The sequence below is a fragment of the Setaria viridis genome, chromosome 6 (assembly GCF_005286985.2).
Source record: "Setaria viridis chromosome 6, Setaria_viridis_v4.0, whole genome shotgun sequence".
Classification (NCBI taxonomy): Eukaryota; Viridiplantae; Streptophyta; class Magnoliopsida; order Poales; family Poaceae; genus Setaria; species Setaria viridis.
The window spans coordinates 3,597,735-3,620,438 of record NC_048268.2 but is presented as its reverse complement, the minus strand read 5'-3'; the positions used below and the strand labels follow the sequence as shown (position 1 = coordinate 3,620,438).

At 44.9% G+C, this 22,704-nt stretch overlaps 3 protein-coding genes, 1 long non-coding RNA gene and 1 other non-coding gene across 5 annotated transcripts; 3 read left to right on the top strand and 2 right to left on the bottom strand.

Moving 5' to 3' along the window:
• The first annotated feature begins 282 nt into the window (after nucleotides 1-282).
• TRNAW-CCA (transfer RNA tryptophan (anticodon CCA)) lies at nucleotides 283-354 on the top strand. The gene has a single exon. It is a non-coding gene; the product is annotated as a tRNA-Trp (tRNA).
• Nucleotides 355-361: 7 nt separating this feature from the next.
• LOC117859536 (phosphopantothenate--cysteine ligase 2) lies at nucleotides 362-3,575 on the top strand. The gene is made up of 9 exons (XM_034742661.2): nucleotides 362-763; nucleotides 892-1,024; nucleotides 1,102-1,146; nucleotides 1,367-1,452; nucleotides 1,683-1,735; nucleotides 1,840-1,899; nucleotides 2,264-2,365; nucleotides 2,917-3,036; nucleotides 3,131-3,575. Exons 1-9 carry the CDS (start codon nucleotides 610-612, stop codon nucleotides 3,362-3,364), a joined length of 987 nt encoding a protein of 328 aa, XP_034598552.1. The 5' UTR covers nucleotides 362-609; the 3' UTR covers nucleotides 3,365-3,575.
• A 4,625-nt stretch (nucleotides 3,576-8,200) lies between these two features.
• Nucleotides 8,201-9,660, bottom strand: LOC117859913 (uncharacterized). Its single transcript, XR_004641332.2, has 2 exons — nucleotides 8,962-9,660; nucleotides 8,201-8,846 (listed from the first exon to the last, which is right to left on the bottom strand). It is a non-coding gene; the product is annotated as an uncharacterized lncRNA (long non-coding RNA).
• A 1,386-nt stretch (nucleotides 9,661-11,046) lies between these two features.
• Nucleotides 11,047-16,084, top strand: LOC117859802 (disease resistance protein RGA5). Its single transcript, XM_034742982.2, has 3 exons — nucleotides 11,047-12,171; nucleotides 13,375-15,382; nucleotides 15,687-16,084. Exons 1-3 carry the CDS (start codon nucleotides 11,351-11,353, stop codon nucleotides 15,810-15,812), a joined length of 2,955 nt encoding a protein of 984 aa, XP_034598873.1. The 5' UTR covers nucleotides 11,047-11,350; the 3' UTR covers nucleotides 15,813-16,084.
• A 1,641-nt stretch (nucleotides 16,085-17,725) lies between these two features.
• Nucleotides 17,726-18,724, bottom strand: LOC117860790 (uncharacterized). Its single transcript, XM_034744168.1, has one exon. It carries the CDS (start codon nucleotides 18,722-18,724, stop codon nucleotides 17,726-17,728), a length of 999 nt encoding a protein of 332 aa, XP_034600059.1.
• Between the last annotated feature and the right edge of the window lie 3,980 nt (nucleotides 18,725-22,704).

Sequence of the window (22,704 nt, the reverse complement as noted above, 5' to 3'; positions counted from 1 at the left end):
CACGTGTACCCTCTTTCTTTCTTTTCTTTTTTTTTTTGCCAGCAAATGCATATATACTTCAACTTGTTGAAAACTAAAAGAGAATGAATTTGAAATGGCATACCTCGATAGTGATACCTGTATGCAACCAACTCGAAGAAAGTTGTTTGGTCCAGGGAACTTTGGCTGAGTTTAGAATGGCATAATGTCCTTTTTCAACAACTTAGGTACGGATTTGGTGGAGCTTGCGACAAGTATTACAGAACTATATATTAAGGTTCAATTCTTAATCCTTGCACGACCGGATCCGTGGCGCAATGGTAGCGCGTCTGACTCCAGATCAGAAGGTTGCGTGTTCGATTCACGTCGGGTTCAAACTCCCGATCCTCATCCGGATTCTTTTTTTTTTTCCAAAAGATTTTGCTCACCAATTCTTCACCTCCACACCATCTTTCGGTCTCGATGTCTTCCTTTTCAACAAAATGGATGCCAAGAATCCTATTCTTCCTCTCATTTAATGCAGTCCCATCACTCTCACGCTTATTTTCTCCAAAAAATCCGCACAAAGTAATCTCTTTTTGACGAAAAGTGGAGGATCAGAAGAGAGGGAGAAGAGAGCAGACTGAAGCCATGGCCGTGGATCCAAGCATCGCGGCGCAGGCGGAGGCCGCGGCGCGCCGGAGCGAGGAGGCGGCGGAGGCCTTCTTCCGCGCCGCGCCGCCGCTCCGCGACCGCGACCGCGTCGCTGCCAGCCTCAACGACTTCGTCGCCCGCCACTCCGCCGGCAAGTGCCCCCCACGCTGATCCCTCACTTCTCCCTTTGCTCCCACCCCTCCGGTTCGCTGGCTCCCGCCGCGGCAGCCCGACCCGGCTCAATCCAGAGCTGTTCCTGACCCCGATCGCGTGCTGCAGGGAGCGGCGGTGTGGGAGGGCCCGCCGGGGTTATCTGCATCACCTCCGGCGGCACCACGGTGCCCCTGGAGCAGCGCTGCGTGCGCTACATCGACAATTTCTCCTCCGGCCAGCGTGGGGCCGCCTCCACCGAGTACACACGCATACCGCGCCCTCTTCTTTTGCTTGTCACCGCCCTGCTTGTTCAGAACTCTCTGTGGCAAAATGCAGGTATTTTCTCAAGGCAGGCTATGCCGTCATCTTCATCCATCGCCGGTGAGCACGTCAACAATTTCTCTTCGCTGTTGTGTTTCCCGGCACTTAATTTGTGTTTCATAGGCTGGTTTTGTGAGGCTGTCGTTACTACTAGGACGTGGGGGCATTGTGTAGCTAGCTGCAAGCTGTTCTCGTTTCAGTTCTGAATGCCGGAATGCTATTGCTCAAAGAGAATGCCAGAATGCCTGAAAGTGTGAGTGACACCAGTGCCTCTTTGCAGTGGGAGCAAGCAGCCTTACTGTAGATTTCTTCCAGAGGATTCATTTCTCGATCTTTTTGAGCTTGGTGAAGACTCAGAAATCCAAGGTTTGGGGATTGTTTTCCTGAATTATATATGTCATGCTAACTGAACCAAATCTGTCTGGTCTGACCAATTTTGCCCTCACCTATATGGCTTTATGCCTGCCTAAGTTTATCTCATTTCCTGCCTCATCACCTCATTCTTTTACAGTAGTTTCAAGTAATCTCTAAATCAGTATATCTGTATTCCACTATTGAATTGAAACATCTGTTTGTATCTCTGTTATGCATCTCAGTTCCCCAATCTCATTCCGCTGTGGTCAAGGCAGCTATTAGCAATTATCGTAAGGTATATGCTGCACCCCTATTTGCATGCTGCTTTCTCTTTTGATGCTTTGGCTGCAAATCAGATTGATATGGTACCATGGCCTCATCTTGTATTCATGATTACAGGCAATTCATGAAGGCCTGCTTCTGAAACTTCCTTTCACTACAATTTTCGAGTACCTTCAGGTACCCAAACATATTTCCTACTAGTGGATGTTTCCAGTTCTTATTGTTTTGAGTAGAGTGTCGGTCTCACGTATCAACTGTTGTTGTCCATGCTATATTTTGTACCCTCATGGTTTATTGGTTAGAATATTGTTCAAGATTTCAGCATAGTTTAAGGTGGGAGGAAGTCAATTTGGGTAAACTTTTGTGATTCAAAGTACTCATAAGAGATTCCCACCATATCATAAGATTCACGTTCTTATTTTGTTATAGACAATAATAGCTTAGTTGCATGTGCATCCATGATCCATGATAGCTTAAACTTGTGAATGATATTGTACTACCACAGAATCTGACTTGTTTGTTCTTTCCCTGTTTCCAACAGTTACTACAAATGGTAGCAACTTCTATGAATTGCTTAGGGCACCGTGGAATGTTCTTTCTTGCTGCTGCAGTTTCTGACTTCTATGTTCCATGGGAAAGCATGGTAGGTTCTATCTTCAGACAATGTCTTCACATGTTTATCGCATTCGAGACCAGTCAACTGCTTGCTCGTGGAGCATAGCAGGAGTACATCTGAAGCAGTCAGTGCACATCAGATGATCACACTGCTACAATTTTAGACTGCCATTATCATTGCACATCATAGTTATACATGGTTTTTACATTTTACTTCCTCCATTTTTAAATGAATTATCAAGGTTTCACAATCCACTTGGTGCACAGAAACAAAGTTTTTTTTACTGTAGTCCCTCTGCACACTTCATCATTAAATTTTAGAATTGTGACATGACTTGGTATACTCGAAATACCGGAAACATAAGCATAATATGATTTTTCTGCTATTAGAATTGCTCCAGATTCTGTTTTCAGATGTTTGAAAAGAGCACATCCCACACTAGTTGGACAGTTGCTAGTACTTGGTCACTAATGTTTGTTGAGAGGAGTTGATGGAACTTTCAGTTAGATATTCAAATTGTTCTGACACCTTTGCATGGTTCCATTCCCTATTCCCTTCTAACACAAATATTATCACAGGCCAAACATAAAATCGAGTCAGCAGTTGGCCCTTTAAACATGCAACTCAATCAAGTCCCCAAGATGCTTTTCATCCTCAGAAAAAATTGGGCTCCTTCAGCATTTTGTGTATCATTCAAGGTTAGTTCTAAATTTCTTCTTTCCTCACTAACTCTTCAGCCTTCCCATCTCCAAATCTGCCTTGCCAATTGTTCCTCATGCCTTTACACTGCAGCTCGAGACGGATCCCAACATCCTCCTACAGAAGGCAGAGATGGCTTTGAAAAAGTACGGTATGAACGTGGTGGTTGCAAATGAGCTTGCGAACTACAAAGATGTAGTGGTCATGGTCACAAGCAGTGGGAGGACGACTGTGAGCAGGAGCAGCAAGGAGGAAGACCTGGAAAAGCAGCTAACCGAGCTCCTGGTAAAGATGCACTCGGAGCACATCACGCAGCCCAGTTCATAGGACCATCAAACCCACGCGAGCTGAGTTGGTTGCATACCACATGGTGAAGGCAGAGTATCAGCTGTTTGATTACTTCTCCTATCAAGTTGCAGTGCCGCTCCTAAGTTTCTGAGGGCCCTCTGGCGAACTCGTCGCGAGGGCAAACTATATATAAATCTTATAATATATATAAGCGCTAATTTTTCTTGCAAAATGAAAACAAATTCAGTAATTACTTCGGACTTTATCACCGAAACACACCCTTTACGTACCTTTGGTAAGGGTGTGTTTCGGTGATAAATGACAACCTTATGCTTGTGACTAACCCGTGTGTTTTGAAGTGGATATATTATTGGTTATCTCGTCACGAATATATTAGAATGTGGACCCCTAATTTGAATTGCAATAATGGACATGGAGCTAATGCGACAAGGCTAAGGATCTTTGTAGAACTAAGTGTCACAAGAAGAAGATGAAGGACACTTAGTGTAATAGGTTTTGCTAGTTTGTAGCTCATGGACCGTACTATTAAGAGGGTTTCGATGATAGTAGCTTGATCATGTGAAGCTAGCCATGAAAATAATGCACACTTAATACTCTATGGCACTTGGTAGCTTAAACAACTCATGGAAGAACTCAAGAAGCAAACAAATCGATGAAAACTCAAAGGAGATTGAATAGTATAAGTTATATAAATAAAGGGACCGTCGGATGATCCGACGTCCTATTTTTTTAGTTGCATCGGATAAATTTTCTGGGACTGAAATTTCTGAAGGAAGACATCCTTTGTTTCGATGCTACCATCAGATGAATTGGTACAGAGCATCGGACAAAGCATATTTTCAATTTCAGCTGACAAAAGGTTTTTGAGTTTTGGGCCTTCAGCACCGGATGATCCGACGCCTTGTGGATGACCGTCGGATGAATGTGTTGGAGGAAGCATATTTTCAATTGAAGCTGACAGAAGGTTTTGGGCCAAACTCCCTTCAGCACTGGATGATCCGATGCTTAGCTCAAGACCGTCGGAGCAAATGCCGGATGACCTTTTCACTATTAGTTTTCTAACGGCTAGAATTTGGTTACGTGAGTGACTGGATGTTCTGACGCTCCAGGGATGGAGACCATCGAAATATCCGATGGTGTGCTTTTTCTGCAACACTTTTCTAACGACTAGCTGGTGTTCCCTAGCCTATTTATACCTCTCCCCTAGGTCATTTGAGCTGCTCTTAACACCCTGAAGACTTCAAGAAGCCCATGAGAAAATAAGAGTGTGCTAGAGCCAAAAGGTGATTTGTGATTTGCAAGATTAAGGACTTCTCTTAGTGTTTGAGAGTAATAAGTGTGCATCTAGTTCGTGGCTGAGCTTAGTGCTAGTCAAGTGAAGCATTGAGACTTATTACTCTTGGTGGTTGACGTCACCTAGACGGTCTTGGTGATCCGGAGGTTCTTGGTGAGCTCTTGGAGATTTTGGGAGCCCTAAGAGGTTGATCTTGTACACGGTTTGAAGTCCGCCGTTCCGGAGATGGAGAAGGGACATTCTTAGTGAGCACTCAAGTCTTGGTGGCTTGAGGGGGAGCAAAACCCTTAGTGGGTGCTCCAACGTAGATTAGGGGGAGAGTCAACTCCTTGATACCACGGGAAAAAAATCCGGTTATCTCGTGTCCTATCTCTTTACATTTCAACACTTCCTTTGAGCATTTACTTCCTGCAATTTACTTGTTGTTTTGCTCTTGTTCAAGTTGTGCTTGTTTTGCTTATATCTTGCCTTAGAAAATGATAATCATGATAGTGTGCTTTTCTCGCTAGGTTCCTTGTTTACTAGTGTGTTTAGTTTCTAGGTTTGAACCTTGTATATTGGGCAAGACTAGAAATCTAGGTTAAGGTTTGCTTTTATTATTCTAGAAATTTGAAAAAGTCCCAATTCAATCCCGTCTTAGGGCACCGATCCTTTCAAGGATCAATGCCAAGGGTTGAGCACCTAAAGCTTAAGTTCATTGCGTTTGAGATGGAGTGCCCAAATGGTGCTTCTGTTTTCGGCATCCATCACCTCTCCACCCTCACCAAGGATGAGGTTGTTTTTATTGTGAACTACGACGACGAGAGGAACCACAATCCTGATGAAGACAGTAGGGACGGCACCATCAAATGCTTTGCAAGGCATTAAAACTTCCAAACCATCCCAGTTTCAGATACAAAACAACGGCATGGCATGGATGCGGGCATTCTGAATGCATGATTTTCTCTAAAAATTGCAGGCTTCGACGATTGCATCACCTTCTTGGTTGAGACTTGAGACCACTTCATATTTCTTTATTCTATTTAGCCAGCACTTACTTGGTTGTTAGATTGAATAATTCTTTGTTTGACATGCTCTTGTTCGTGTCTTGTTTATGCATTTCATCTAGGCATTGGGGGAGGTCGTCAATAAAGATTATGGGGCCCGAGGCATTGATCAAATGGCTTAAGGTTTGGTGAATCAAAGACGAGTACACAGAATGCCACACTTGAGGATGCTAGTAACCTATTTTTCCTCCAAACAACGAATTGTTCCTTGTCAATCAGTTCTCTCCGCTATATGCATCCTCCTCATGGCTCATTTGAACTATGGTATTTCAATGGTATTTAGTAGCTTGTAGCTTAATGATTGCAGCGCTTTAGTGGCACCTCCAGATCCTAAGCTCGACTGCCATGTGGAGTGAATTTCAGGACTAGTACAAGATAGTGGGAGGACGTCAGTCTGTGGTACGTGCACTTAGTGCGGGCCATCCTACCATGCATTGGCCACACCAACATGGGCCCTGCGGGCCTCCATCGGACAAATTTCTGAAGAACCACTGGCGGCTAGCTATGCGACTGAGTTGTTGCAAATTTGCATAGTTACGTACATGAGCCACGAGACAATACGTGTGACATGGATACATGGCTAGATTTTTTTTCTCTATCTCTAGTTAACGTGACAATTTTAAGTATTTTTTGAAAATATTGAAAGTGATACTATCTTTTTAACGATAGATGTGGGTAATTATGATATAGGGGTTATTTTAGTCTAATTATTCATAATGGTGTAGGTGGATAATTTTTTATAAACAAATTAGATCTAACATCTATTATTATCAACAGTGATTACAATATACCGAATTGATGACTAGGTGGCTTCACGTGAAGGCATTAAAATGAGCCTCCAATCAGTAATAGTATAAGATCAGATGAGAAAAATATATATTGAAGTCTCTCCATGTCGTGTAGACATGGAAATAATCTTCAGTCCCTTCACTCCCAGTATCCCTCTCCAAATAAACCGTAAATTCCCCGTATACTTTCTATCTTTGGCTTCTCTGAGGTTGGTGCGTCCTCTCTCTGATTTTTTTCTCCCTCTGTTCTGTTTTGCCATTCTGGTCATCATTTGCCTTGCAGGGACAACCGTCTGTCAAAAACAAATCTACTGGACTTCTACTTTGATTGACGACACTGGCCAAATTACAGAAAATTGCGAACAAATAACTGCAATTCTATTATCTTTGACCGATTGAACTGAATTAGTCTTCCAAATCCACATGCTCTGCCTCTTCGTTTTCGCTCCATTGACAGGCTCCAAATAACAGCACCATCCTGATACACACTATGTACCTTTGTATTACCAAGGCGCACAATGTCTGGAAAGAACACCGAGCTGCCTGTGGCGTTTGCCGGATTACAAATGTTAAATGTGGGCCTATACTAAGAAAGAGATAAACAACCGGTATTTCCTAAGCTAGGTGCTGCATATGCAGATTATGCCCTCCTCCTTTGGCTGCCGGTTCTGATGAACACTGAACCATGTTCGACTTGTGAAATTGAGAGCTAGCTTACAACTTACAGTGATACAACCCAGAAAACTAGGTATGTAGGAATTATTGATAAACCAGAGCCTGAAGAAACTTTCATGATACATACCAAATTCCTTGTGGCATTGACATGTGAACCAGTCGAGCGACTTGGCGAGCAGTGAGTTGCGGAGTCAAGATCGAAAGGACATCTCTCTAATGGGAAACAGCTAGGGAATCTTTCTAAAGCAAAAGCGAATAATGGCGCACATTAGGACGCATGATAATGGCATCACAATACCTTTTGCATGGGTCCAGGAAAACAGTAAGCAATCCACAACTCTGTTCTTTTAAGATAAGAGAATCCATCTTCCCTTTTGTAAAAGAGATGCTGCTCACAGAAACACACTGGTTCAGTGAAGGCTACAGATATCGTTGCTGTCCTGGTGACTGGTGAGTGGTGAACATTGATCACGAGGTTCTACTCATAAACCCCCTGCTGCTTGTGCTTTTTCATCCCCAACTCCACTCACACTGGCACACTCACCTGCTCTCCCAACTCCATCCACGCTTCCATCGCCCCAGAGGCGATTGTTGGGCAATTTGGCTCACAAGAAATGATATTGTGTTTAACTGTCGTAGACGAGAAACTTTTTTGCAGGGGTTCTGGGCTCTATTGCAGCACATTGATGATCAAAGGGAATGGTTTGTCAAGACATGCCAACTTCTGGAGTCTAGAGCTATACATTGATGATCCAAGGGATCGAAGGGATGGCCTTGCTTTTTTCGAATTGGTCAATAATGTTAAACACAATGCGTGTATTAAACTTTGAGTGTGCTTGTAATATTGGTGGTCTGATGTCTCTCATTTGAGGGGTTTAAAGCCGGAATTATTTCCATTATCTAAAAATAGAATGAAGAGATAATAAAGGAAATATTTACTCTATGTGTATCAATCAATGAATTTTTTTCCTTAGTGTTTAAGTCAACCTATGAATATACATTTATCATTTTACATCATCGAAAACTTGACAAGCAACCAAACATGTGTTAGTTCCAGACAAATTCATTTTGTTTTTTTACCATACTGCCTCACAATCAATTTGACAAGCAACCAAACATGTTCAAAATACAATTGAGAGAGGGCAGGCAAAGGGGGTAAAAGGAATACAACACAAATGAAATTCTACCAATCTAAGTAATGTGGTCTTGCTTCATCATCTCAACCGGAACAAACTCCCATGACATACATCGTAGAAGCAGAAATTCAGGAACATTCCCCAAGCTCCAATTACTTCAGCTATCATCATTTTGGAGACCATATACTATATATGCACAAAATGCAAAATCTACTGAAAATGCAATTCCTAAACCTCTAGCTCTGTCTCCCTGCATAGCCTTGCCGTCACGATGAGCAGAGATACCAACCCATCCTCTGCTGTGACGATGTCCAGTGTCAGTGACCACAACTGCCAGCCTTGCCACTTCCTCTACAGTCCTTCCCGTAGCTCTACCATAAGATGCGCGGATCGTCGTACAGTTTGCTGACATATAAAAAGATAGACTAAGACAAAGAATGAGTGCTGACTGCTGACTTTAAGTTGTCCATTATGCATGTCATTGGTTCTTTAAGAAAAACGATCATATGTACTTATTGTTTGTTGCTGCACTGCTCCAAATAGTGCCAGCTCAAGAGTCATCTAAATCCAATACAACGTTAGTCAGATCAGAGCCAGAGTATGAGAACATGTTCAGGAACATTGCGATCTGTTAACTGACAAACAAAGCAGCAGGCGACGGGTAATTCGTTTGTACCTTGAGAAGGGCAGCGTCAGGTTCTCCTGGGGATGGAGGATGCTGCGGGCACCAGGCAACTCGTTTTTACAACCCGTTCTTACCTAGATAAGGGCGTCGTCAGGGACGAACAGGTTCTGGATGAAGGATGCTGCGGTCACCAGAGCAACGGAGATTTCCAGGCCGAGTCCGATGGGGATTGCGGAGGAGGGGGCGCAGGACACACGCGCACGGCACACGCTGACATCGCCGCCGTAGCTGTGGCCAAAGAGGCCTCGTCGCGACCGGCGGCTCGCTGGGCATCGGGCACGCAAGCGAGGCACACCTGTCCTCCTGGGAGCGAGCCGTGGTCCACGCGCCCACGAGGCCAGACTGGCGAGCTGGGGAACGGGGGACACCGCTGCGCCCGGTGCGCAGCCGGGCTATTGGGTGGCTCCCTGGTGGCGCACAACGGGCGGGGGAGCGGCTTGCTGGCGGCGCGCGACGGGTGAGGGAGTCTGGGAGGGCGATGAAGCACGGGCACGTGCGAAGGTAGGGGGCGGAGCTGCGGGGCTTTTCGGGAGGGGAGGAGCATTCGGGTGGCTCACCGGCCACCGCGAGCTAGCGGCGCACGGCGGACGGAGGACCGGGGAGCCGAGCACGGGCGCGCGGCGGTAGCTGGTGTGGGGCGGCACGGCAAGGGAGTAATTGCAGCGGACGAATAATTTGGACGTACGCGTATGGGTACAGCGGCGGGTAGGCACGAGATGGGTAAAAAAAATAGTTTTTTTTTCTGGGAGAAACATTTTCAAAGTCTGATTTCTATGGGTATACACCTCCTCCTGCCTTCGTGGATCCAGCGTGAGGGGTACGGCTGGAGGGGTACGGTGACCCCAATATAGGTAAGAAAAAACTTTAATTATTTTCGATCTTTATAGTATGTATAGTATATAGATATAGACTAATATGGAAATGTAATACTATTTGACCACTTCCTTAAAAAAATACTATTTGACCACTAGCATGAACACGACATGGGTATCGATCGTAGGAGTCAAGGTCTAAGAGCAATTCCAGCAATAACCATTAAATCAAAGCCTCCAAAGATCAAATGGAGGTTCACTCTATTTTTTTTGAGGGTCACAAAAATGCTTCCAACTTCAGCAATAACGCCCTAGGAATGGAGGGTGGAGGGGAAATTTGGAGACCTCCCCAAAATAGGGAGACAGCAAATGGCCTGCTAGAGTGCATTTTTTTACTTGACCTCTTGGGATAGGGGTTATTTAGAGAGTCCGCTGGAGATATTTTTTTAATGGGAAGCAGCTAGGGAATTGATTTTAAAATAGAAGCAAGTGCATGATAACGGTGAACACAAAGGAGGCAAAATAATGGGATCACAATACGTCAATTTCATGTATGCTTAGAAAAAGCTAGATAATCCTAGCATCAAGCTAATCCAATTGTCCTTTAGGCTAAGAGAAGCCGTGCCCTTGTTTGTCACATATACAAAAATGACAGTATCAAGATCAGAGAAAATCTGGCTGATCTAGCTTTTTTACATCTGATTCGATGTCGACGTCAAAGATTGTACCAGGATATCTACTTTTTTATCTTATTAGCATCTGAATCTATTCGCGATCGACCGGTCGGAGAAATACCCGACCCGTTTTCGCCCATAATCTGGTGGGGCCTGTGGAAGTGGATTGCTCCTATATTTCCTCGAGGTAAAAAACCCCCCTACTATATAGGATCCAACAAAGCAAGAGTATGCGCAGGGTGTTTGTTTTGAAAAATGAAAATTCATGTTCGATTTGAGAAATAGAATGAGTTTTTCCATCACCACCTCACGTCACTCGTGTATAAAAAAAGTTAATAGTATAAAAAGGAATAAGGTCACCTGCTAAAATTCATAGGATCTATCCATAATGAACTGTCCCATTTACGACGAGGAGGATCCACACCGTAATTCTCAAATCTCCAGTTTAGCACGGGCCACGATATCGCAAAGTGCGATCCAGCTCTGCATGTCGTACTCAAGCAGTAGTAAACTCGATTGACATAACAGCGCGTGCAACAACAGCTGGACAACACCATAATGCTTTTTGAATGATGAGGACCTTCAGTAGCTCACTGAAGTGAAGAGGCAACCTTCAAAGAAAAAAAAGAGTGAAGAGGCACCAGTGAGTGCACGTCCAAGAGACCAACACCTCACCCACGCTCTCGATAGCTAGCTCCTCCCTTTCCTACAGCTCTACTCCTAGTCCGACGCTTCAGCTAGCCGCCCTCGATCCACGCCACGCCCTGAGCTTCACTTGACGCAGTGGCGTTAGGGCGTTACATTCAAACAATCCGACGCAGCATCCTGTCAGATCACTCCACGCCTCAGCAGATCTCAAGTACGGGAGAGCTCGTCGGTGGTGGCAGAGCAGCAATGAAGAGTGCTATCGTGAGCGTCTCCATGGGCGTGATGGAACCGCTACTGTCTAAGCTCTCCAAGTTGATGGAGGAAGAATATGACAAGCTCAGGGGTGTGAGCAAGCAGATCAAGTTCTTGAGAGATGAGCTGAGGGCCATGAGTCCCGCACTCGAGATGCTCGGGGACGCACGTGACCTCAGCCCTCTGATGAGAGATTGGAGGAATGAGTTACGCGAGCTGGCCTACGACATGGAGGATTGCGTGGATAGCTTCTTGGCTCGAGTTGATGATCATGAGCAACATCATGGTGGGCTTGCAGGAATCTTGGGGCTATTCCGCAAGTTTAAGAAAATGGTAGCACGGCATGAGATCGCCTGTCAGATTGAGGAACTCAAGAAACGTGTAATGGAGGTCAGCGAGAGGCATAAGAGGTATAATTTTGTCGAATCGGGATCTAGCCACTCTAGCACTTGTCTCGTTGATCCTCGACTGCCAGCGCTCTACGAGGACATAGACAGGCTTGTAGGCATTGATGGTTCTAGGAAGCACATCATCGAGTTGTTAGCCATGGAGTCTACTGGGTCATCTGCAAAACTGAAAGTGGTTTCAATTGTTGGTTGCGGAGGTCTTGGTAAGACTACTCTTGCAAAGCAAGTCTTTAACACCATTAAGAGCCAGTTCTCTTGTGCAGCTTTTGTGTCGGTTTCTCAAAGTCCTGATGTGGGAAGGATACTAAGAGACATTGCTAAAGGAGTCGGCCTCAGTGATAAGACGGCACAGGATGATGATGAGCAGCAGCTCATCGATAAACTTAGAGAACACCTCCAGGATAAACGGTAAACCTGATCATCCATTGATAATAATGTATGCATGGTCTGCAGCAAAATAAATGTTGTGGCGTTGGTGTTGATCCCGACATCTAGCAAGTACGGCTTCTAATTGCATCCCGACGTAAAGCTAATATATTAGTTTTTGGCTTTATTTAATTTTTAGAAAATGGCTTTATATGTTAGGTCCAAATTCAATGAGAAACCATTGATATTTAAAAGTATACAATATTCAGTCACAAATATATGGCGTTTAGACATTGAAATACAACTTTGACCTCTACTTACTATTTTCTTACATAGTTGCAAGGTACTCAATCTGTTTTACAACACAAATCCTAGACTGTTACTAAGAAAAGTTGTCCCAAGATAGATGCTCATGTAGAAAGATAAGAGTGTAGTTATTAATATAATTTTTCATAATTACTGAATGAATAATAGTTCAGAAAAAAAATCATTGCCTGACACGAAATTTCCTGAAAGCAAGTATGGTAGAGATATCTTCCCCTAAATTAATATGTGAAAAAGGTCTAGCATGATACACTCGTACCGTATGATCAACAAAGACATGCATGTGTGGGCATTTCTCATTCACTTTTACTTAGACATGTGTGCCTCTTTCGATTTGTCTGTGCGCACAATTGTTGTTAAGGCTGCCTTATAATTAGAAACTAGATGGAAGTCAGGAGGTGCTTTTTTTTTTCTGGATGAATTTTATTGCGCACTACTGCAGCTGGGGTAACATATGAATGTTTCGAAATCTAGCCTACAAAATATTGAACTTTTGAAGTGGCATTTTTCAACTTTGCAATTTAGGCTCACAATCTAAACTAAGCTCTAGCAGTTTGAATTACAAAGAAGTCCACAATGGTATGGAAAAATTTAAACTAGTTCCAGAATTTTGGTTGTGGACCAAATTAATATACAGGGCAGTTTTTTAAAAAAAAATCATCATCATTTTCAGTTCAATATATTTCACATGAATGATCTAATAATTCATAACATAATGTTAACAAAAGTTGAAATAGTTTGACACATATTAGGCTAACACTCTTTATACCAGCAAAGAGTATCATTTAAATTTTTTGGTTCCTATCATCCTGCACTAACCCCTCAACATTTCCCTAGCTTCCACAATTGATTGTTATCGACCCATAAAATTCTAAGCATTGCTATCAGCACTAACTATATCTTGTTAAAATCATGTCGTAGGTACTTTGTTGTACTTGATGATGTATGGAACACAGAAGCATGGAAGTTTATCAAGCTTGCATTACCAAAAAATGATCTGGGGAGCAGAATAATCGCAACGACACGCAATGCTGCAATTGCATTATCCTTTTCTTCCCAAAGTGGTGATGTTTACCAAATGAAGCCTCTCAGTTTCGACGACTCCAAAAGGTTGCTTTTTAAAAGATCATTTGGTTCCGAAAACTTGAACCATGGCACTCATTTGGGTAGTGTTCCAGATGAGATATTAAGAAAGTGTGATGGTTTACCATTGGCAATTATTACTATATCAAGCATATTAAGAGATCAGCATACAAAAAATGAATGGGACAGGGTGTTAAATGATATTGGTTCTGCATTTGCAAAGAATCCTGCTGCTGGAAATATGACAACTATATTATCTCTGAGTTACTTTGATATTCCTCGCCATCTAAAAACTTGTTTATTATACTTAAGTGTGTTCCCAGAAGATTATGAGATAGAGAAACAACGTTTGATCAATAGATGGATTGCAGAAGGGTTTGTCCATGAGGAAGAAGGGCGAACTAAATATGAAATTGGTGAGAGTTATTTCAATGATCTCACTAATAGAAGCATGATCCAACCTGTTGATATAAAGTATGGTGAGGCGAAGGCTTGTAGAGTTCATGACATCATTCTTGACTACATCAAATGCGAAGCTGTTAAAGAGAATTTTGTAACATCTTTAGATGCCGCAGAGCATGCGTACACTTCAGAATACAAGGTTCATAGGCTTTGTGTTAAAAACGGCGATGAAGAACATGTTAGCCTGTGGCAAAGCCAAATTCTGTCTCACGTTCGATCAGTTACTGTATTTGGACAGCCTGTGAAAACCTCTTTGTTGCCTTCAACTGCACTTCGTGTGTTGGACCTAGGAGATTGCGGTGGCATGACAGAACATCATATTGCAAGTATTGGAACGTTGTTTCATCTTAAGTACTTGCGTCTCTGCTCACGTTCAATAACTAAGCTCCCAGAGGAAATAGGGGAACTTCAACATCTACAAACCCTGGATGTGCGAGGTACCAGAATCGATGAACTGCCACCCACTATCATAAAACTACAACACTTGGCCTATTTATATGTTAATCATCACACTAGATTTCAAGATGGAATGATTGGACGGATGCACAGCTTGGAAGAGCTAAGGCAGTATGGGGTCCTATACAAACAACGGAAGTCCTTACAAGAATTCAGTAACCTAACCAAGCTGAGGACATTAGAAATTAGATTGCAGTGTTATTTGTTTAATTGCTCAGGAGGAAGACCAGAGGCCATTTTCAGCTATTTTGGAACTTTATTATCTTCATGCAACCTTCATAATCTATCTATCTCAGACTACCAGACAGGGAGATACGCACTGCTGCTGGATCCATGGCACCCCACTGCTCCTTGTTGCCTCCGAAAGCTCTCCATCACAAGCTGTTGCGTGTATAAGGTGCCAAATTGGATGGGCTCGCTTGGAAATCTGGAGGTGCTAGAACTGCTCTTCATCTGCGTGAGACCAGAAGATGTTGAGATCCTTGGAGCAATACCCAGTTTGCTTTTTCTTGAATTAACCACTACCGGAGGCAGTAACCGAAGGATATTCATCCATGGCAACAACGGATTCAGAATTCTGAAGTATTTCTCCCTCTTCATCACTGGCTGTGGGACATCACTGGAGTTTGAAGAAGGATCAATGCCAAAGCTTGAGCACATCAAGCTTGCCTTACCTGTCCATAACATGGAGTGCCTGAATGGTGCTTCTAATTTTGGCATCCAGCACCTCTCTGCTCTCAGCAAGATTGAGGTAAAAATTAGTGGCAACCACATATCTGACACTAACTATGATCCGATGAACGATAATGACGATGGCATCATCCGATATGTTGCTGCTGCCATTGATGCTGCCGTCAATACACTTCCGAACCGTCCCACTATCAGATTTGAAACAGAGCATAGGGTTCACTGTGAACATTTTGAATGTGTAAGTTGTCCCTCAGAGTTGTAGGCATTCATTATTCATTTATTCTATCACCCTCTCAGCTTTTCTCTCTCATTTAGCAATTATTACTTGTAGGCTCAATTGAATAATCCTTATTTCTCACATTTACCTTGTTTTTGCTATGTTTTTACTTACTAGACTTATGGCAATGATCCAAAAGGGTCTGGGTTGTTGTGGAAGGATTGCGGATTAGTTTCTTATCTCTGTATAAATATCTCATGATGCTCAATATAGATCATCCAATATTCACAATATATTCATGTTCTCGCCTCACTTTCTCTTGTAGGTTTTGAGGAAGGCCAATCAACGGCTTCGGGGTTTATTGACAGAGTGGTTCAAAATTTGGCAAATTAAAGGCGGGCAGACAGAGCAAGTAACAGAAGTGCAGACTGGACAAGAGGCACTACTATAGCTGTGAACAGGACTGGCAGGCAGTTGGCACTGGCCCGTTCCTTTTAACCAGCATGATCTCTACTAATTTTTCCCTATCACGTGTGACAATAATTCCATCAGCTCCACATGCACAAAATTCTACACCCGCTTAGCATTCCACTAGGTACACTCTGCTTCCTCTGACAGTTTCAGCAACAACAATATGATCACAGTCGTAGAACCTTGACAAACGTTCCTATCTATGACATTCTGACATTCTGTTATCTATATATGCTTTATTTTTCAGTTTTATTCTAGCGTTTGAAGCAGATGAATGAAATGTGTGGGTTATTGACCGAGTGGCTCAAAGTTTGGCAAACTGAAAAGGAGCTAAGTAACACGATGGTGATATAGTACGTACGATGATATGTACGATGGCCTGGCGCTCGTTGCGTGCACGTACGTACGTATCTTTGCAGGGGTCAATCGGAATCTGGCTGTTAATAACCTAATTAAGTGCCCCTTGAGAGAGTGGCTTATATTTGTGATGATCACAGGACATGCACTGCAGTGTCGACGTACTATATGCGCTGCGCATAGGAACGAAGAACGCTAAGACAAAAGGCGGACGACTATACGGCATAGTGGATACACGAGGACCATCGTTATTTGTCACTGTGGTCGCAGCATTAAGCACGTATATAGAAATTCCTACAATGACTATGGTCCAATGTAGCATTAAGCTGGGCCCCATTGAACAGCTGCCAACTGCACACCAGAGCTGCCCATGTCCTCTCTGTTCACATTGATCGTGGTAGACTTCGGGTTGTTTGGCAGGGTTGCAGCTGTGGCTAAAACGGCTCCAGCTGTGGCTCCTCTGGTGAAGCAACTTCTCTAGTCGTTTCGGAAAACGTTTGGCAGAATGGCTTCTTTCTATTTTTCATGAATGGATCAAGAGTTCAAAAGTCCATTGTACCCTTTTGCTATCTTATCAAATAGTATAATTTCATCAATTTATTGTGTGATTTAACGTGAAATGAAAAGTAATTAACTAATACTAAGCTTATAGATTAACTAACTTTTTCCCTTTACATTCTTTTATTTTCTCTCTCTCCTTTTATTTTCTATCTTTTTCCTCTCTCCTTTACGTTCCTTGTCCAGTCCTATCTATTTCCTCCGTCTCTTTCCTCCCCGCCGCTTCACTCTGACACAGCAGTGCCAATCCAAGCCCGCCGTTGTACTGAGCTCCGCCCGCGCCTGCCACTCCCCCGCCGCTGCACCGCATCTCTAGCACACCGGCCCTTCTGTCACGCGGCATCTCCTCTGCTCGGCTCCGTTCTTGGCTATGCGGCAAGCCACAAACAGCGGCACCACCGGCGGGCTTGCCGGCCACGCCAACTGCATTGTTAGCTATCTACCTCATTTTCCACTGTTCCACCTTGTAATAACCATAGTCAAGTAACATGACTCAAAACTCCAGAAATAAAGAAAATTGCCTATCTTTGCTTGGCACATACATCATCAATTCATCATCCACATTTATATGCTGTTGAAGTGACACACTGGGACACTGAGAGATCATTGTTAAGGGGAAGTACTATGCAGGAGTTAGATACAGGCATGAGAGATCATGAAGGTAACAGTTTTTGGGGGTCATTTCCTACTGGATAACTACCTAGCCAGACTTGTATATTGATCTGATTTCAAGATTCCCGTAATCTGTACCATAATAAGTGCAGACAGGTGAATAGATTCCCAGGCATAGATATCTATCAGATTTTAGGAATGAACCAAAAACAAATATTAACAGTATTAACAAAACAGTTTTTATAATATACATTGCGATATTGCATTTTCGCAATGTCGTTGTTGAGCACATGTACCATCATCCATACTTTCACATTAACATTACTCATCCTAAATAATAACAAAATCACAGGTAACCAAGGCTAATTACAGGCTAGAAATATAAGCAAGAGGGTGTGTGGCCATCACCTGGAACATAGAACGGTAGAAGCAGATGCAGGGAACAATGCCATGGACGGCACCGACCTTGCACACCTTTGTGATTAGGCCTGTCCTCATATCAATAGAAAACACCCCAACATCACGAGTAAATGCGAAAATCACACTGTACCCATTAGCAAAGGGAATCACACTAGCAGGCAAGGTTGAGAGGGCACGATCAGGGGCCACACTCTTGAGCTCGACGACCCTGCGCTGCGCCCATCCCGATCCCACATTTGCACCAGCAGGCTCCCTCGACCACATGTGGAGCTTGAAATCCTTCACAATGGCGAATCCCAATCCACCATCCTCCGCTGCCATGAGTGCGACGAACCAATCCTCGCACACAGGCGGCAAGCTTATCACCGAGAGCTCCTGCTTGTCCAAATCGTACTCCAGAATCCCGTTGCTCTCCTCCCAGATGAAGTAGACTGCATTCCCCACAAGGGCGCTGCGGCCTTCGGCCACACGGTCGGTGGGATGAGCAACAGAGGCGGCCTTGCTCCACTTCCCAGACTCCGATGAGTAGTGGTACGCGCGCGTGTGCTCCTCGGACTCGTCGGTGCCGACGAACACCACGGCGAAGGGGCCTCCGGGCGGGCAGTCGAGGTGGGCGCACCCCGGCGTCGCGCAGAGCAGCGCCCCGCTCCAGGTGCAGTACCCGAGCAGGTTCAGCGGCGTGGTGAGCCTCCGCTCCTCGCCGGTGATGGGGTGCGACACGACGAGGTCCACCCGCACGGGCGCCTCGAGCGGGACGGACTCGCCGTCGTAGTAGAGGACGCGGCCGAGCATGGGCGGGGAGCGGTGGTGCTCGCGGAACCGGCGCCGGAACGCCGGGCCGGAGAGGAGGCGGCGCCAGCCCCTGCAGACGAGGCTCCCGGGATCCGACGGCGGGAGGCCGAGGAGGATATGGTCGATGATCTCGTCCGGCAGCGGCGCGTCCATGGCGACTGGCGGCGCTCCAGCGGCCGGCGGAGCGAGGGTTTCGAAGATGAGGCGGCGGCGGCCGTGTTTCTGGTCCGGGTCAACCAGCTCGATTGTTGGATGTGGCAGGTGGGTCCGAGGAGTCAGTGGGAGAGCACCCAAACCACCACCAACTCTACCGCTACAAAAATATATATCCACTTGATCAAGAAGCCTGTGTCCGATATCATCAACTTTGTCATGCATTTGAGGCACATCACTGATGGAGGCCACTCCCAACGCTGCAGAAATACACAAATTACGAAAGCATCAGCTGACTGAGGAAACAAACAATATAACGTGTGCTCACGAACACTTGTTTGTAGCAATCACAAGGATCAACAAAGTTGCTACTAATGTCTAACCAAGAAAGAAAACACCACTGCACTACTACCACACACTATGTAAGAAACTGTCAAAGAAGACATCATCATAGGAGACGCGGGAACAAAACGCATCTCCAATAAGTCATAGGAGACGCGTGTTAATCTTATTTGTCTGGCGAAAGCCCTCATAGTTCACCGGCGTCTGCTATGTACCTATATAGGAGACACATATTATCAACCCACGTCTCCAATGAGTGTGTTAGTCATTAGAGACGCGGGTTTTTAATACGTGTCTCCTTTGTTGGGTATAAAAGGAGACGTGTATCCTAAAAACGCGTCTGCTCTGTCATCCTCACGGATCCGAAATAATTATGCAACACACTTTAGACGAGGCTTCGTTCTGCCCTCCAGATGGATTGATGGTCGCTCAATTGCTGAGATTGCCCCTTGTTTATTTCAAGCAGTAGGCCCTAGAACCTGGAAGAGGAGAACTGTTTATGAAGGGCTAATCGAAGATGGGTTAAGGATATTACTGGAGCTCTGATGGTCCAAGTCGTGCTAGACTATCTAAACATCTGAGAGAGGTTGAGGTCGATCACGTTAGATGATTCCATCCCGGACAAAGGTACTGTGGAAATGGACGGGAGATCACTGTTTCTCCACGGCTTCAGCATACGGAGCATTTTTTATTGGACAGTACGTGATCCCTGGAACAAAAACTCTATGGAAGTCTAGAGCCCCTGCCAAATGCAAGTTCTTCATGTGGCTTGCTCTTCATGGTCTCTACCGGACGGCTTCGAGAAGAAAGAGGCACAATTTACAAGAAAATGATGTCTGCGTTCTCTGTGGGCAAGAATCAAAAACTATCAACCACTTGATCATCAACTATTCTTATTCTAAACAAGTGTGGCACTCTTTCCTCTCCAGGGTTAACTGGCAATTGATGACTCCTTCAGCATCAGATTTATCCTTGGTTGATTGGTGGATGACATCAAGAAAACAGATCAACAAGGTAGACATGAAGTCTTTTGACTCGGTGGTCATTTTGATCTCATGGTTCATTTGGTTGGAACCCAGTGCGCGTACTTTCAACAGGGAAGAGCAAACAGTAACGCAACTAGTACAGAAGATTTCGGAGGAGACCTAGGCATGGATTACTGGACGGTTCACAAGCTTATTGCCTTTCGTTATAGATACTTCTCATCCTAGTGCTCTTGTAAACTGGTCGCACAACGGTGCTGATGTAGCTACTTACTAATGATGTCTCTATAGGGCAGGTCATCCCATCTAGATGGCAAAGCCCCAAACTGTAATCTTGCTTCTTCCCTCTTAATGAAATACGTGCTAAGGCACGGTCGCGAAGAAGACAGAGTGTACACGTGAGGTACTCGATCTTGGTCTTGCACATGTAGAGGCTGCCCGCAATGCTACAGGAAAAAAGAAAAAAATGGAATTAAAATCAGAAAGCTGAGGAATCAAATTTCTACTCTCAATAATCGCCACATGGTCTTGCACTCAGTAATCACAACAGGAGACAATGAAACACGGCATATCCCGATTTACCGCAGAAATCGAATGTTAAGTTCTCATTTAAATTTGGTCAACATTATTAGATCGGTTATCAAAAGTTGAGACCCATCATCGTCCATCCAGTAGACGTTATATACGGATAACACCTAATAGTATACCCTTTCTCAAAACATTCACAGGCAGGAGTGATGACACAGCCTTAGCTTCTTCAATGAATTTGGGATGTTCTTGATCACAAATAAGTAAAGATGTAACTGGAAAAAGCTAGATTGTCAGGATGGCTAATAAAATTAGTACCTGGAGTGCAGAAGCTCATGTGGAGCGACGCAGCTGATCGACCCCTCGTATACCTTCACCACCTTGCTACTTGGAAGATCAACGAAAATGACACTGACCCCTTCACAACAGCAAGTGCTTACAGAGCCTTCTTTATTGGTCAACATGGGATACCAGGAACTAAGATTCTATGGAAAACAAGAGCCCCTGCTAAATGTAATTTTTTCCTATGGCTTGCACTACATGGTCGCTGCTGGCAAGGCGTAAGAGACATAACCTTTAGGATGATGACAGCTGCTGCTTATGCGGACAAGAGCAAGAGATGATTAATCATCTGTTACTTCGATGCTCTTTCGCAAAGCAAATTTGGCATCAATGCCTATCACAACTAACTTGGTAGACTCTATTCCCATCACCTAATGAGCAAACACTGGCCGCCTGGTGGATGAAAGCCAGGAGACGTGTGCGCAAGGAAGACAGAAAAACTCTTGACTTCATGATTGTACTAGTCTCCTGGTGTATCTGGCTAGAACGAAATGCTAGGACCTTCAACAGAACAGACAGGAATTAATGCAAGCCAATTGATGCAGGCGATCATTAGATGAGGCGTCGAGGTGGGTTTCTGCACACTTCAGTTGTTTGGCACCATTTGCCTCGACAGGTTCCAGTGCGGGGAATGCTTCAGGACCTCTTCATGTTGTTGCTGCTAGTCCAGGTCGCGATGTAGTATACATGTAACAGCAGCTCTCTCTGCAATGCTCTTAAGGTCATCTTTCTAGATGACCACTTGTAACTCTAAAACGGTGTACCTTGTTCTTCTCTCTTCCTGCTTAATGAAATACGTGCTAAGGCGCGCAGTTGCGAAAAAAAGACACTGACCCCTTCTGGAAAACCAACCATGTAAGTTTTGTAGGCCCACAAGGCATCAAAGGGGAGAAGCTTCTCGAGCTCCATGACTCTACTCAACACCCATCCCACATCTTGATCATCCCTAGACCATAGGCAAAGTTTCGAGTCCTCCAATCTTGCGAATCGCAGTCGACCGTCCTCCATCGCCATGAGCTCAACAAAAGGTTCAGATATTAGTTCCATCGGAGTTATTCCTCGCGTTCTCAAATCATACTAGAGGATTCTATCATTCTTCTGAAACATCAAGTAGAGCGCATTCTCCACAAGAGGTTGATTGAACGGATCATCCAGCCCCATCCAACTGTCCATGATGGGTTTCCAGACTTTGGGTTGATTGAACAGAGAGGAATCATGGAGGACGACGTGGCTGTGACGGACGGAAGGAGGGGGTGGTGGGGATGAAGATGCCCTCCCCACTGTCGTCATCTTCCTCGTCTTTGTCTCCCTCCCAGTCATCGCAGATGAAGCCTAGCATGGGGGGCGTGCGGTGGAACCCACAGATCGGAACCGGCAGCGAAAGGCGGCGCCGGTGACGAGGCAACACCACGGCCTGCAGACGAGGCTCGCGGGATCGGCCGGCGGGAGGCGGAGAAGGATCTCCTCGACGAGCTCCTCCATCAGCTCCAAAGGCGGCGGCGGCGAATCGGAGCGTAGCGAGGGTTTTGCTTGGTCCCGGTCGGGAGGCCGTGAGTCGGCTTTCAAATCAGCCAGGCTATTTAATGAGGCGTGGCTTTGCCAGGTGGGGCCAGACAGATTTTTTTTTTGGGGGGGGGGCACTCCCCAGCGCTCATGCGTGGCGACGTGTTGGTAGCAAACGAAGGGATAGGCCCTTTCCTTTCTCTTCCTCCTTTCACAGCCGTTCTTCTTCCTTGGGCGAGCACACCGCTACCCCTGCCCCCACGGTCCACCTCCCTCACGGCC

Coding starts and splice junctions, on each gene's coding strand:
- LOC117859536 (XM_034742661.2), top strand. CDS start 610: ATGGCCGTGGATCCAAGCATCGCGGCGCAGGCGGAGGCCGCGGCGCGC. Junction 1,453..1,682: donor TGAAGACTCAGAAATCCAAG/GTTTGGGGATTG, acceptor TATGCATCTCAG/TTCCCCAATCTCATTCCGCT. Junction 3,037..3,130: donor CATTTTGTGTATCATTCAAG/GTTAGTTCTAAA, acceptor TTTACACTGCAG/CTCGAGACGGATCCCAACAT.
- LOC117859802 (XM_034742982.2), top strand. CDS start 11,351: ATGAAGAGTGCTATCGTGAGCGTCTCCATGGGCGTGATGGAACCGCTA. Junction 12,172..13,374: donor GAACACCTCCAGGATAAACG/GTAAACCTGATC, acceptor ATCATGTCGTAG/GTACTTTGTTGTACTTGATG. Junction 15,383..15,686: donor ACTGTGAACATTTTGAATGT/GTAAGTTGTCCC, acceptor TTTCTCTTGTAG/GTTTTGAGGAAGGCCAATCA.
- LOC117860790 (XM_034744168.1), bottom strand. CDS start 18,724: ATGGACGCGCCGCTGCCGGACGAGATCATCGACCATATCCTCCTCGGC.